The 13,288-nt window shown below is 49.6% G+C and overlaps 1 protein-coding gene across 2 annotated transcripts in view; it reads right to left on the bottom strand.

Annotated features, from left to right (window-relative positions):
- The window catches only part of Sgsm1 (small G protein signaling modulator 1), a 71,364-nt gene that overhangs the window by 43,910 nt on the left and 14,166 nt on the right, over positions 1-13,288 (bottom strand). Inside the window, exons 3-8 of one of the 2 annotated variants that reach the window (XM_041648419.1) lie at positions 11,132-11,207; positions 4,209-4,371; positions 2,909-3,061; positions 2,067-2,134; positions 1,754-1,899; positions 1,502-1,633 (exon numbers count right to left, since the gene is read on the bottom strand). In XM_041648419.1, the coding sequence (XP_041504353.1) occupies positions 1,502-1,633; positions 1,754-1,899; positions 2,067-2,134; positions 2,909-3,061; positions 4,209-4,371; positions 11,132-11,207 (738 nt within the window). Of the gene's footprint in view, positions 1-1,501; positions 1,634-1,753; positions 1,900-2,066; positions 2,135-2,908; positions 3,062-4,208; positions 4,456-11,131; positions 11,208-13,288 lie in introns of both variants that reach the window. The other variant, XM_041648420.1, reaches the window with a different exon arrangement.

Below are 13,288 nucleotides of genomic sequence, written 5' to 3'. Positions count from 1 at the left end.
CTTCCTCCCTCCCTCCCTCCTTTTCTCTTCTCCCGCTCTGATGTGGATGGTACCTTGGGCCCACTAAGCCCTCTACCTCTGAGCAGTACCCAGTCCTTAGCAACAGAAGCTTCTTGTTGGTCACTTGAAATCCAGCTGCATCTTAAACTCACGACTTCTTTGTCTGAGAAACTTGGACCTTGCACCCAGTGTGATGCAGATATGACAGGCCACACGGTGGAATGACCTGCCCAGGGTCACCCAGCGGTTGAGGCTGTGGGGCCTCTTCCTGCTTTCTTCCAGCTGGGCCCAAATACCACACTGATTGTAACCCAGAGACCCTGAGGACAGCGAGGAACACTGCCTCAGGGCAGGGGCTGCTCATGCTTCATGCTCTGCCCTTGTGCCCAGGCAGCTGTTGGAGCACAGAAGGCAACCAATTCACTGAAGCAAATCAGTGTGAGAGCAAATCAAAATGCTGCCCCTTGTGTGGGCTTCAATGTTGTCATCTCTATGTTAGTGCAGCATGAGGCCCTTCACAGTGAGCACTGGCCAGATGTCAGTGACAGAAAGGTCCACCGTCTCAGTACCACACCTCTGCCACGCTGTTTGCTGAGCGACAGCAAGAGCGCACAGCCAGGCAGATGGCCTGGTGGACAGGGATGTTTGGACAGACTAAGTGGACAAGCCGGTAGGTGGGTAGAAAGATTAACAATTGGTGGCGGGAGGTGTAGAAAACGGAAGAGCTGCTGGCAGGGCAGCTAGCTAGAAATATGGCCACTTGTACTTATATAGAGATGTGCGGATGCCTAGATTATGCATGTATATATGTATGTATAAGAAATAGACGAAGATATGGATGGGTACTCAGCCAGATGGATACAGGGGAGTGAATGGAGGACGATCGCTTGCTGGCAGATGGATTGACAAAGGGATGAATGAACAAGTGGGAGGCTGGATAGAGAGATGATGACTAGGTAGATGGATGGACAAGCAAATATATGGATACGGTATGTAGGTCGGTGGGTACTGGCAAATGGAGGAATAGAAATTTTTGAGTGACTGGATGGATGGATAAGTGAATGGATGGAAGGTTGGATGCATGATGGATGGATGAATAGATAGATAGATAGATAGATAGATGATAGATAGATAGATGGATAGATAGATAGGTGGATGGATGGAAGGTTGGATGCATGAATGATAGATAGATAGATAGATAGATAGATAGGTGGATGGATGGATGGGTGGATGTATGGATGGAGACACTGCTGGGTAGATGAAGCCAACACACAGATGGAGGTTGGATGGGTGGGTGATTATATAGGTAGATGAATAGATGCATAGATGGAGTTTTTGGTAAATTTATGAATGAACAGGTGGGCAGGTAGGTGGGTAGATAATTCAATATGTAGGCAAATGGATGAATAAACAGATAGGCAGCCTAAAGCTTGAGGCACCTTCCCTCTCCCATAGCCTGTAGTCAAACCCTCAGAGCGTGATCTAGGCCCACCCAACTCACTGGCTGAACCAGGACGTTGTTCTTGCCGTACAGCAGGGTGGCCCTAGAGTTCTGATGCAGGGATTCTACGTAGTCCCGGGCGGAGACAGATGGCCGGTCGTCCATGCTGCCGCTCGAATGCCTCTTCTGGATCTGTGTCACGAGAGGACAGAGACGCACCTGTGAGTGGCCCTCAGGCCTCCCACCCCATTCCCTGCCCCAAGGCCAAGTCCAGGCCCTGCCCAAGGCCCTCCCACTGCCCACTCATCTCACACAGAGTGCGGGTCGCTTGGTGGGTGAGTCCTGTCTCAGATGTGAACTGTGGATCCGGTGTCTCTGGACCAGCTCATCGGCTGAGGGGTCTGTCCAGAAGTGGTCAGCGGTCTTCATCTTGGTATACTCCAGGGCACAGGGCCCCACTGCAGAGAACACAGGGCTGGGAACCTGGAGTCCCCAAAAGTGTTCCCACCCAACTGCCTCAGATCATTCCCTTTCTTTCCAGGGATGCCCCAGAGTCCACTAGAGCAAGAGACAGGTCCCTGAACCCCTAGAGCAAAGGACCAGATGCAGCCCAGAGCCTACTTACCTAACAAAGAGGCGAGGATGGGGCCGTCCACAGGGTCCATCAAGAGAGCCTCCTTCTCATAGTATTTACTAGTGGGAGGGAAGGACATGCGGGTCTGCATGGAGACCAGCAGAGGGCGCACGTGGGTGGACTAGATTCCACACCCCAGGAGCCCAGCTCAGAACCTCAGCTGCAGGGGACAATAGTTGCATCTCATAGGCTGAGCAAAACAATTGACGAAAGGTGCCTGGCCTGGAGTTCATGGGCCACCTGCTCACTACAGAGCCCCAAGGATTTTAGGAGAGCAAAGGAGTCAGAAGTGAGGCTCTCGGGATGCATGGTTAAGTTCTCACTTTGAGAGTACCCGGGTCTGATTGCCAGAACCCACATGGTAGATGGTGTGTGGCTGTAGTTACCAGGATGGGTGCCGAACCATAAAACCTTTACACCGGATTAATCTGAGTCAGGAGAGGAAGTGTCTAGAGTCATTGTGTATTTTCGACATTCTGTGGCCCATTAAATTCATTTCTATATATTTGCTGTAAACCACCAGTTGCTTTTAAGCAGAAGAGACCACCAAGGCACAGAGACGTAGGGTAGCTGTCAACTGTCAGCTACCAAGTGAAGGAAACCGCAAAAGGATGGGATCCAAGATCCCTCCATCTTGCCCAAAATGTGAACCCCCTGTTTCCACATTGATGTTCAACACCTGAATTCTCTCCAGGTTTCAAACTGCGGTAGTTCAGGGTCAAACCTCCAGGGAGCTTTTATTTAAGCTTTTCAAACTTGAGAAAAAGCTGCTTTATTCTCAAGGGTGCAGTTCCCAGAATGGCCACCAGGAGGCCACAGAGCATGCCTCTTACCTGCTGTTTTCCACCAGATAGTGAACTATTTTGTCCAGGACCCTCTCAAACAGGGCAGTGCGGATCCACAGGTGCTTGATGGCCAGCGGGGACAAGTTGGGCAGTTTCGGCAGCTTCCGCACATTCTCCTGCAGACCCTGGATCTGGTTTCGCCTTTGAGACCATCAGGAGGAGAGAACACAATCAGGAAAGAGGGAATCCATAGAACAAGTGCCCTCCTCACTCCTGATGCATAGATGGGAAGGTGGGGGTGAGGGTGGGGGTGAGGGTAGGGGTGTGAATGGGGTGGGAGTAAGGGGGTAGAGGGTGGGGGTGAGGGTAGGGTTGGGGGAGAGTGAAAGCATCAGGCAGAGAGTGGCCAAGAATGAGCAGAACACTGCAAGCTCTGCCAGCAGGGAAGCCAGATGCCAGCCCCTGTCCTTTCTCCTCTTCTGCTGTCTCTCCTTCCCTCTCTTTCCTCTCCTCACCCCCTTCTAGAAAAGAATCGCCAAGGAGGCTTAGATCCTCGGTTCTTTTAAAGACACCCTGCTGCCCTTGGGAAGATAACTGTGTGCTATGGCCAAGAGGGTCCCGTGGCCTCACCCATTACCATCCCACGGCTCCATGGTCCAGCAGGACACAACCCCATTCAGTTTCCCACATGCCCACCTCTCCCACGAAGCCCTTTTGCCGCAGGTCACCAAAATAGGCTAAGCCAGCAGATCTGGCTCTGAGTTCAAGTAAGAGACCTGGCCTCAGTGGACAAGGTGGAGAGTGACCAAGGAGGACATCTATGCCAACCTCCGGTCTCCACCCAGACACACACACACACACGTGCCCACGTGTGAACATGTACACGGGTGTATACATCACACACAGAGAGAAATAAAACGGGGGCATGGTTCCCAGTGGGCACTTAATCTCTCAACAGCCATCTTGTGCGATGAGCCAGGAGCTAGACACTGCCTAGAGGCTGGGGACACAGATGTGGCAGCCTATTCTCACATTCTCAGACTCAAGCTCATGGTTGGGGAACAAGCAATGCAGGAGTAACTACAGACAGGAAGACAGGGAGTGAAATAACAGGGGGATGGGACAGAGAGGATGAAAGTGGGTGGGATTTAGAGAGCTGGGGGAGTGGAGTGACAAGTGGGCGGAGCATGTGCCAAGGCTCTGGGGCAGGAGCGACTGGTGGGCCTGAGGAGCAGACAGGAAGAGAGAGAGAGAGAGAGAGAGAGAGAGAGAGAGAGACAGACAGGAGGTGTGGGCCCTCACCAAGCTGAGGAGCAATGCACACTGATGCCCCCCATGCCACACTCACGCGCTTTCGATGAGCTGCTCCAGTTCCTGCACCTTGCGGCTCAGCTCCTCGGCCGGAGGGAAGCCTTTGCCCACCTTCATGAAGAGTGCGGCAATCTTGTTGCTTCGCAGGAAGCCAGCAGCCCTCCGCCGCAGCCCGTGCAGCACACAGGCCTCCACTGCCGCTGTGGGGACACGTGATCAGTAGCTCGGTCCACACTCCTTAGCACCAAGAGCAACTTAACACCACGAGAAAATGCGTCCATGCCCTTGTCAGGCGCACCAAAGGAATCAAGAGAGGTTGGGGTCAAGGTTGGCCACAGCTGCTCACCTCTGTCAACCAGCAGCCTGCTGTGGACTAATGACTTCCCCCTTTCTGCCTTTGTCCCCCCCCTTTAAAAGGGGGTTCAGAGTGAGCAGTGATCTATCAGGGTGCTGTTGGGATACAGGACAAAGTGCACAGGACATTCTTAGAGCCCACACAGAGAGCTCTTTCTGAGTCCAGGCGTCATTGCTGACAAGAAGACAGATATTGACGAGCCTCACCTGAGTTAAAGAAACCATCGCCATCTTTGATATCACAGCCACCATCCCACCATCATGTCCATCAGCCGTGGCCATTGCCATTACCTTCTTCACCCTCACCATCATCAACTGTTATCACCATCGTCTGGGTTATCATCAGTATAAGCACCATCCACACTATCGTCACCATCATCATCATCACCATTGTCTTGTCTAGATTTTATGTCAACTTTACACAAGCCGTAGTCACTGGCAAAGAGGGAACTTCAACTGAGAAAACGTCTCCATAAGATCAGGCTGAACACAAGCCTGTAGGGAATTTTCTTAATCACTGATGGATGTGGGAGGCCCAGGCCACTGTGGGTGGGGCCACCCCTGGGCTGGCGGTCCTGGGTTCTATAAGAAAGCAGGCTGAGCAAGCCAGCAGTAGCTCCCCTCCATGGCCTCTTCATCAGCTCCTGCCTTCAGGCTCCTGCCCTGTTTGAGTTCCTGTCCTGACTTTCATCAGTGAGGGAAGTATAAGTGAAACTTCCAAAGCTGCTTTTGGCTATGGTGTTTCATCACAGCAACTATACCCTGAGACAACAATTATCATCACCATCACCTGATGGGGGAGAGTCTTCTGGCTTGTGTTAATTTCATTGGTTAAATAAAGAGACTGCCTTGGCCCTTTAATAGAACATAAAATTAGGTAGGCAGAGTAAACAGAAGAGAATGCTGGGAGAAAGAAGCTGAGTCAAGGAGTGGCCATGATTCGCCTACCGGACACAGACGCAGGTTAAGATCTTCCCTGGTAAGACACCTCGTGGTGTTACAGGGATATTAGAAATGGGTTAGATCGATATGTAAGAGCTAGCCAATAAGAGGCAAGGCAGTGTTTAAAAGAATACAGTGTCCGTGTAATTATTTCGGGGCATAAGCTAGCCAGGCGGCCGGGGTGCTGGGGATGCAGCCCCTCCGCTACTTATTACAACAATCACCATCATCACCACCATCACCATCATCACCACCATCACCATCATCATCACCATCATCACCACTATCACCATCATCATCACCACAATCATCACCACCATCACCATCATCACCACCATCACCACCATCATCACCATCACCATCATCATCACCACCATCACCACCATCACCACCATCACCATCACCATCATCATCACCATCACCATCATCACCACCATCACCATCATCACCACCATCACCATCACCATCATCATCACTACCATCACCATCACCATCATCATCATCACCATCATCACCACTATCACCATCATCATCACCACCATCATCACCACCATCACCATCATCATCACCACAATCATCACCACCATCATCACCACCATCACCACTATCACCATCATCATCACCACCATCATCACCATCACCATCATCATCACCACCATCATCACCACCATCATCACCACCATCATCATCACCACCATCATCACCACCATCATCACCACCATCACCATCATCATCACCATCATCACCACTATCACCATCATCATCACCACAATCATCACCACCATCACCATCATCACCACCATCACCATCATCACCACTATCATCACCACTATCACCACAATTATCATCATCACCACACAACCACCATCATTGCCTGGGAATCCTCTTTCTATTTTCTACCAGTATGCATTAGGTGCATACTCAGTGCTCACTGACAAGTGAATATACAGTAAGATCTCCCCCTTGCTGGGTAGTAAACAACTGTTAGAACTGACCTTGCCATGTACCTGCAACAAAACCATGCAGCGAGAGCTCTAGTGAGCACACCCTGAAATGGTGAGCCAACTGGCGTTCGGCAAAACATACGCATACGGAGAGACACTAGGGACTTGGCTACCTGTTGCTTATTTTTTTGTCACTGGGTTCCTTCGTTTCGTGTTGCAGGCACTTCATTTTGAGGAATGCCTGTTAGTGCGCTATCTGTCCATGCAGATGGGCATTCCAGGCAGGGCTCCCGGGGGCTTCCATAAAATGGGGCTTTTTAGCTGACCTGTACAGTCCTCTAGGATTGGTCGCTCGGCCCCTGGGGTTTGCATGTGTCTGTTTAGGTCTTTCTGGATTGGTCGCTCAGCCCCCGGGGTTTGCATGTGTCTGTTTAGGTCTTTCTGACAATGCTCCCCAAAGAACAGAGAATGAAAAAAATGCTTCTACAGTCCTTTACACTACATTCAATGTCTTTCAGTTTCTCCCACCCCTAAATAGCTTCAGTCTTATATTCTTCTCATTATTTTTAAGCCAAGATCTCAGTATGTGGCTATAGCTAGCCTGGAACTCTTTATGTAGATCAGGCTGGCCTTAATCTCACAATGATCCACTGCTTCTGTCTCTGTCTCCTGAATGCTGGGATTAGGTGGAAGGGGCTGGGGATGGAGCCCTTTATAATTCTGCTTTGAGACAGAGTGTGACGGTTTAGATGAGAATGTCCTTACAGGCTCTTATGTTTGGATATCTGGTCCCCATTTGGTGGAACAATTTGAGAAGGATTGGGAGATGTGGGCTTGTTGGAGAAGGTATGTGATTTAGGGCAAGTTTTGAGGTTTCAAAAGCCCATGCCATTCCCAGTCAGCCCCGCCCCCCTCTGTCTCATATTTGTGGATCAGAGAGTGTAATCTCTCAGGTACTGCTCCAGAGCCACGCCTGCCCACTGCCACACTCCCCACCAGGATGGCTATGGACTCGCCCTCTGAACTCCATGGCATTTTGTCACCAAAGAAAAATCCCTAAGACACAGGGTCTCATGAAGCTGCCTGGACTGGCCTGGAATTTTTGGACCAACTCACCACAGCCTTCTGAGTGCTGAGATAACAGGCCTGTACCACCAGGTCTGACTGGCTATGACATTCTTTAACTGCATTTTATTCCCCTGCAGCTTAACTGACAGCTGTGTCAGTAAGTTTTAACATGTCATTTTATCCTCAGATAGAAACATCCAGAAAAAAGTAAAAGCTGTCATAAGCATATAAAATGCAAAAATACATTTTATATAAATAAAATATTACAGTCTACACATACACAAGTGTGCTCACATATGTTTAAATCGACACACTCTACTTTGCTCATGACATCCTTGCTAGCCAGCCAGTTGGTCCAAAATGAAGACATTCGGGCTCAGCAAGAGACCCTGTCCCAAAAGCAAATGGGTGGAGAGCAACTAAGGAAGGTACCCCATGTCAATTTCTGGCTCACACACATGAACACATGTGAACACATGCATATACCACACACACTCAAAATAAAGAAAGATAAATGAATAGGAGAACTTGCCCAAGGTCACTCTTTGGGTTGATGTTTGTCAACTGGATACAGGCTAGAGTCCTCTGGGAAGAAAAAGCTCTACTAAAAGAATGCCCCCATCAGACTGGTCTATAGGGAAGCCCATAGGGCATTTCCTTGATTAGTTATAGGTGTTGTAGGGCCCAACTTACTATGAGCGAGCTGGTGGTCACCAGTTCTATAAGAAAGCAGATTGAGCAAGTCATGGGGAGTAAGCCAGTGAGTAGCACCCCTCCATGGCTTCTGCTTTGGTTTCTGTGCCCAGGTTCCTACCCTGATGCTGTGGGACAATCTCAGTCAACAGAATGGTGTGCCAACATGGGACTGACCAAATCTACTTAAAAGCCTGAGAGAGCTTGGGAAATTACTCTATATATAAAAGCATAGAGTTAAACACGGCTTCTTAATAGCAGCATTTTCTCAGGTGGGCTCTGCTTGCTAGAGGCAAGTACTCTCATTTAAGAGAGGCTTCCTGACTCAGCTTTAGCTGTAAAACCTTGCAGGTCTTTTAAAGAGGTCCTGCCAAGAAACACATCAATGGTATTGATGCTTTTTGGTGTTGGCAGGGACCTTGAAATGCCATAGAGTTGTGGCAATAGACATGGCTCCAGCCGGTACCTCCGCCATGAGGCTGAAATCTCAGAAAACTAAGGAATGGGCTGGATTCAGCTGTCAGCGTCATGGCTTTACTCTTAGCCATATTTCTTAGCAAATTAAAGACTCATGTGATCAAAAAAAAACCCAGAAATATACAGTAAAGAGAGATTCAAAGATGAAGAAAACCTCTAAATGTTTTACAGTGTGTTAAAAATATATGCAGGCTTGGGAAAGAAAAGAAAAAGGTTAAAGTTCTTAAAATAAAAAAGAAAGAAAAGGAGTAGTTGGGTGTGGTGGCACACGCCTTTAATCCCAGTACTTGGGAGGCAGAGGCAAGAGGTTCTCTGTGAGTTCAAGGCCAACATGGTCTACAGAGCGAGTTCCAGGACAGCCAAAGATACACAGAGAAACCCTGTCTCAAAAAGCCAAAAAATTAAAAAGAAAAAATAAAAGAAACAGAGGTTAAAATAAAGCCACGTAAAGATGGAAAACACACAGAGAATCTGCATACTGTATGTTATTATGTTCTGTTTGAATTGTTTGAATGCTGAGGAACGAGCAACAGTTGCTAAAAGATATTTGTTTATAAATGCTGCTGAATTAATCTAAGATAGGTATTTTGAAAATACCTTGAGTTCAAAATTGAAGTCAAAAGGTATGTTAATTTGGAGAAGAGGTTTTGCTTTTGTTTCCACAGGAAATGGGAGGCTGTGGATTCATTCTGAGTTAAGAAAAATCAGGTTTGATCAAGGAATACCACCTAAGAAATCTCCAGTAGGAATAGATGACACAGATGTCTGAGTTCTGCATCCAGAACAGATTCAAGACTGCTGCCTGAGATGATCAAGCCTCACAGAATACTCCAGTCATGACTTGATCATAATTCTAAATTTTCTTTAGGTCCCCCTAAGATTATCAGCACCCCCAACCAGCAGAAAGTAGCCTGGAAAACTATGCCCACATTCCCAAAAAAATGGACTATGGATATTTTCCCTTGTTTGGAATGTTGATTACAAGTTGTTATGAATAATAGTCAGGAGAAAAGTTAAACAAAGGATATTAGATTCAGAGTTCTTGTTGTTTTTTTTTTTTTTTAAAGAGGGGTAAGTGCTGAGGGACAATGGTTTGTACCCTGTCAATTGTATTTAATAGAATGCTGATTGGCCAGTAGCCAGGCAGGAAGTATAGGCAGGACAACCAGGCAGGAAGTAGAGGCAGGGTGATGAGAACAGGAGAATTCTGGGAAGAGGAAAGCTCTTTCTGCAGTCACGACCCAGCCACGGAGCAATCAAGATGTGACTGCCACACTGAAAAGGGTACCAAGCCACGTGGCTAACATAGACAAGAATAATTTTTGATTTAATTAATACAGTTTCTGTGTGGTTATTTCAGTTCTGGGCGGCAACCCCCTGCAACCCCCTAATGTCCCTCTGTGATGGACTGTGACCTAGAAGTGTAAGTAGAAACACACCCTCCCAAAAGCTACTGTTGATTCTGGTGTTTATCATAGCATTTTAATGCAAACCAGGACATGCACTCAACAGGAAGAGGCAGAGGTGGGATTTGAACTCAGTCTGCCTGCTACAAAGTGGTGAGGTTCTGCTCCACACACAATCAGTCCCACTGGTGGTTCCCCAGCCATGTGAATGGAACTGGGCAGGTTGGCTACTTATCCTTGCTTGGGTATCTTCACAAGGCCATGATCATGGGAAGGGACCCCACTGTGCACTTCCAATGAGACATTCCACTTACTAAAGTTCCAAGGAGAAAAGACAAGAGGTTCCCCTTCAAAACAGCCACCCCATCATGAGCTGGAGCTGACCTCAGGCGCAGGGAACCTGGCTCCTCCTGAGGCGATGGCCTGCAGTGGGGTCTGAGTCACACTTCAGACCTTCCAGGCTCAGTCTGCTAAATGTGGGTCTCGAGATACCTCAGTGGCTGCTAACTCCCCACACCCAACTATCTGTTACAGGGTCTTCTTTAGCCCAGGCTGGCCTGGAGCCAATATGGAGTTGAGAATAACCTTAAACTTCTGGCTCTCCTTCTCCCACCACTGGAGTGTGGGGGTACAGGCATGGGGGACCATGCATGCTATGTGTTGCTGGGGGTGGAATCCAGGGCTTTGTGCATCTGAGCCAAGCACCCTGCCGGCTGAATTGTGCCCCAGCCCTCATCACTCCTTTAAGACAGTTCCCATTCGCTCCATCCTCTACCCAGAGGGAGATGGCTGAGGCCATCCCTCGTGCCTCAAGTGGATGAGTCAGTGTGGGGCAAGCCCTGCTGGGCCCTCCATGGGACACAGGAGGCGTCCTCAACCCTTCTCCCACGACTCTGCATTTCCAAATCCACTTCCTGCCGCAGAGTGTCTTTGGGATCCCAAAATAGCTTCAGAGTCACAAAGCTCAACATAAGGCAAGAGCTGGCTCCCAGGTCCATCTCCCCCGCTGCACCCCATCCGGGAAGCCGCTCCCCACTGCCTCCGCTTCTGAGTCCGCCACCGCGGCCACCACTCACCACAGAAGGAGATGATGTGGCTGCTGTCCTCGTGCACAAACTTTCGGGTAACGGCCTCCTCCATGATCTGCTTCACCTGCAGGATGCACAGGGGTGGAAGAAACTGATCAGATGGGGTGCTGTGCCCCAGGGCCCATGCTGTACCCCCAGAGTGTCCACAAGCTCCCCATCTCACTTCATTTGCATGGAGGCTTGTCACCTTTCTCAGGTGTCACACAAAGTGCCCTACCCTACACACAGTTCCCAGAACTGCGCCTGTGTGATCCTTCCAAGGACCCGGCGCCACTCCTGCTCTGATTCCTATGGTGTCCTACCTGCATCTCCTCTCCAGAATACAAGTCCCCCTGCCTTGCCCTTTGCCTTATCTGCACTATATATTAGGATGCAGTGGTAAATGAGTTGGAAGATAAAGGAATTATGGGGGCACCATGGTGACAGTCAATTATGGGATTTTGGAAGCATCGGGATCCAACAGGTTTGTGGGTGAGCTTTGGGAAATAGAGGCTCACAAGAGTCCACCTGCCAGGGAGAGAGGGGGGGAATAGATGAAGATGGACCACCAGCTGGGGTCCCCGTTACAGGCTAGGGCCTGTCCTCATGACACTCGGTCCCTGTCATACACTGCTGAGTGACTCCAGGATACACACTGGTTTCTTTGGGAAAGGACAGCTGGCCTCAGAAAAGTAGTGACCTCTGGGGCTTGAACATCCTCTGGCTTTACCCAAACTTGAATCCCATTATGCCTGGAGGCATTATGGGATTCAAGCAAAGCCTTTCTCCTGGGCCTCAGTTTCCCCACTTTGAGTCTGAGGTCAAAAGGTGATCCAAAGGCCTGTCCCAGAAATCTGCCACAGGACCTCTAATATAGGACAAAGGAAGCCAAGTCCTGGACCCTGCCCTCTTCCTCCAGCGAGTCCATATTTGTTTTCTTGCGGGTCACCACACACCTGCCTGAGGTGCCACAGCCCCTGTAGCCCCTGTCTCTTCCTGCAGCTTGCTTCCTGGAGGTGCAACAGGATGACAGAGCCCTCGGTCACACGTCACTAAGTGCTGAGAGGCAGCAGGGCAGCCACAGCCCATCCACCTGCATCAGCACCAATGAATGACTGGCTCTGAGAACAGGGACAGCAGCCGGGCTTCACAGGACCTATTCTCAGCCTGAACCCTCCGCAAGCCCACGGCATCACCCTGCTTTACAGATGTGAGCCCAGGGCTGCACACATGCCAGGCAAGCACTGTCCACTGAGCCACGCCTTCAGCCATCTGTCATTAGCACAGTGGGAGGAAACTGGAAGTCAAAAGCAGAGGGGCAACAGGAAATCCACAGACATGCAGAAATGAAAGAGCTCATCTGCCAGTCAAAGAAGTCCCAGGAGACAAAGAAAAACATCTTGAGATAAAAGGGAACAAATACAATATGCTGAGGTCTACTAGATGCAAGACCTAATAGGTGCAAGAGAACAGTACTGAGGGCGGAAGACCTAAATGACAACTTACCTTCACTTCTTAGGAATTAGCAAACAGGAAGAAATAAACCCAAGGCAACAGAAGGAAGGAAATAAGCAGAGAGAAAATGACATATTGGGCCAAGGAGATAGCTGAGTAGGTAAAGGTGCTTGGTGCTAAGCCTGACCCCCATGGTGGAAGGAGAGAATGAACTTTCACAAGTTGCCCTCTGATCTCTGCAGCACGCCCTCACACATAAATCATCTAAGAAAAGTAAATAGATAAGAAATGAAAGCCAACAGAGGGCTAGATTTGGCAGCTGGCCAGTAGCTTGCTGACCCTGCATGAGTGTGGCTCATACCAGGCTGATATCCTCTGAATCCTGGTCCAGGCTTTCACCCAGCTGGTCTAACCTAGGATAGCTGAGGGACTCTGACATCGCCATAGTGTGGTGCTCCAGGCTCCAGTCCTAGGCAGTGACCGCGGTGTCTCAGGCAGGTGTGGTTCTGCTGCCAGTGTCCTCCTGTTTTCCGGAGGCGGCCATCTGCTCGTCCCTCTCCCCGCCCCCCGGGGCTGCTCTTAATCAGCAGCGCTGCTGCCTGCCTGTGTGCAGAGACACCAGGTCCCATCTGCTCCGTGTCCCCAAAGGAAGCCACGAGCCTCCTCAGGACATGTGGCAGGTCTCCAGGCTAGGGTGAGGGGAGGGAGCAG

The sequence above is a fragment of the Microtus oregoni genome, unplaced genomic scaffold (genome assembly GCF_018167655.1).
Source record: "Microtus oregoni isolate MIOR12 unplaced genomic scaffold, Mior012 000003F_ref0000135, whole genome shotgun sequence".
Taxonomy (NCBI): Eukaryota; Metazoa; Chordata; class Mammalia; order Rodentia; family Cricetidae; genus Microtus; species Microtus oregoni.
Note: the sequence above shows the minus strand (reverse complement) of the source record. Positions and strands in the feature narration are given on the sequence as shown.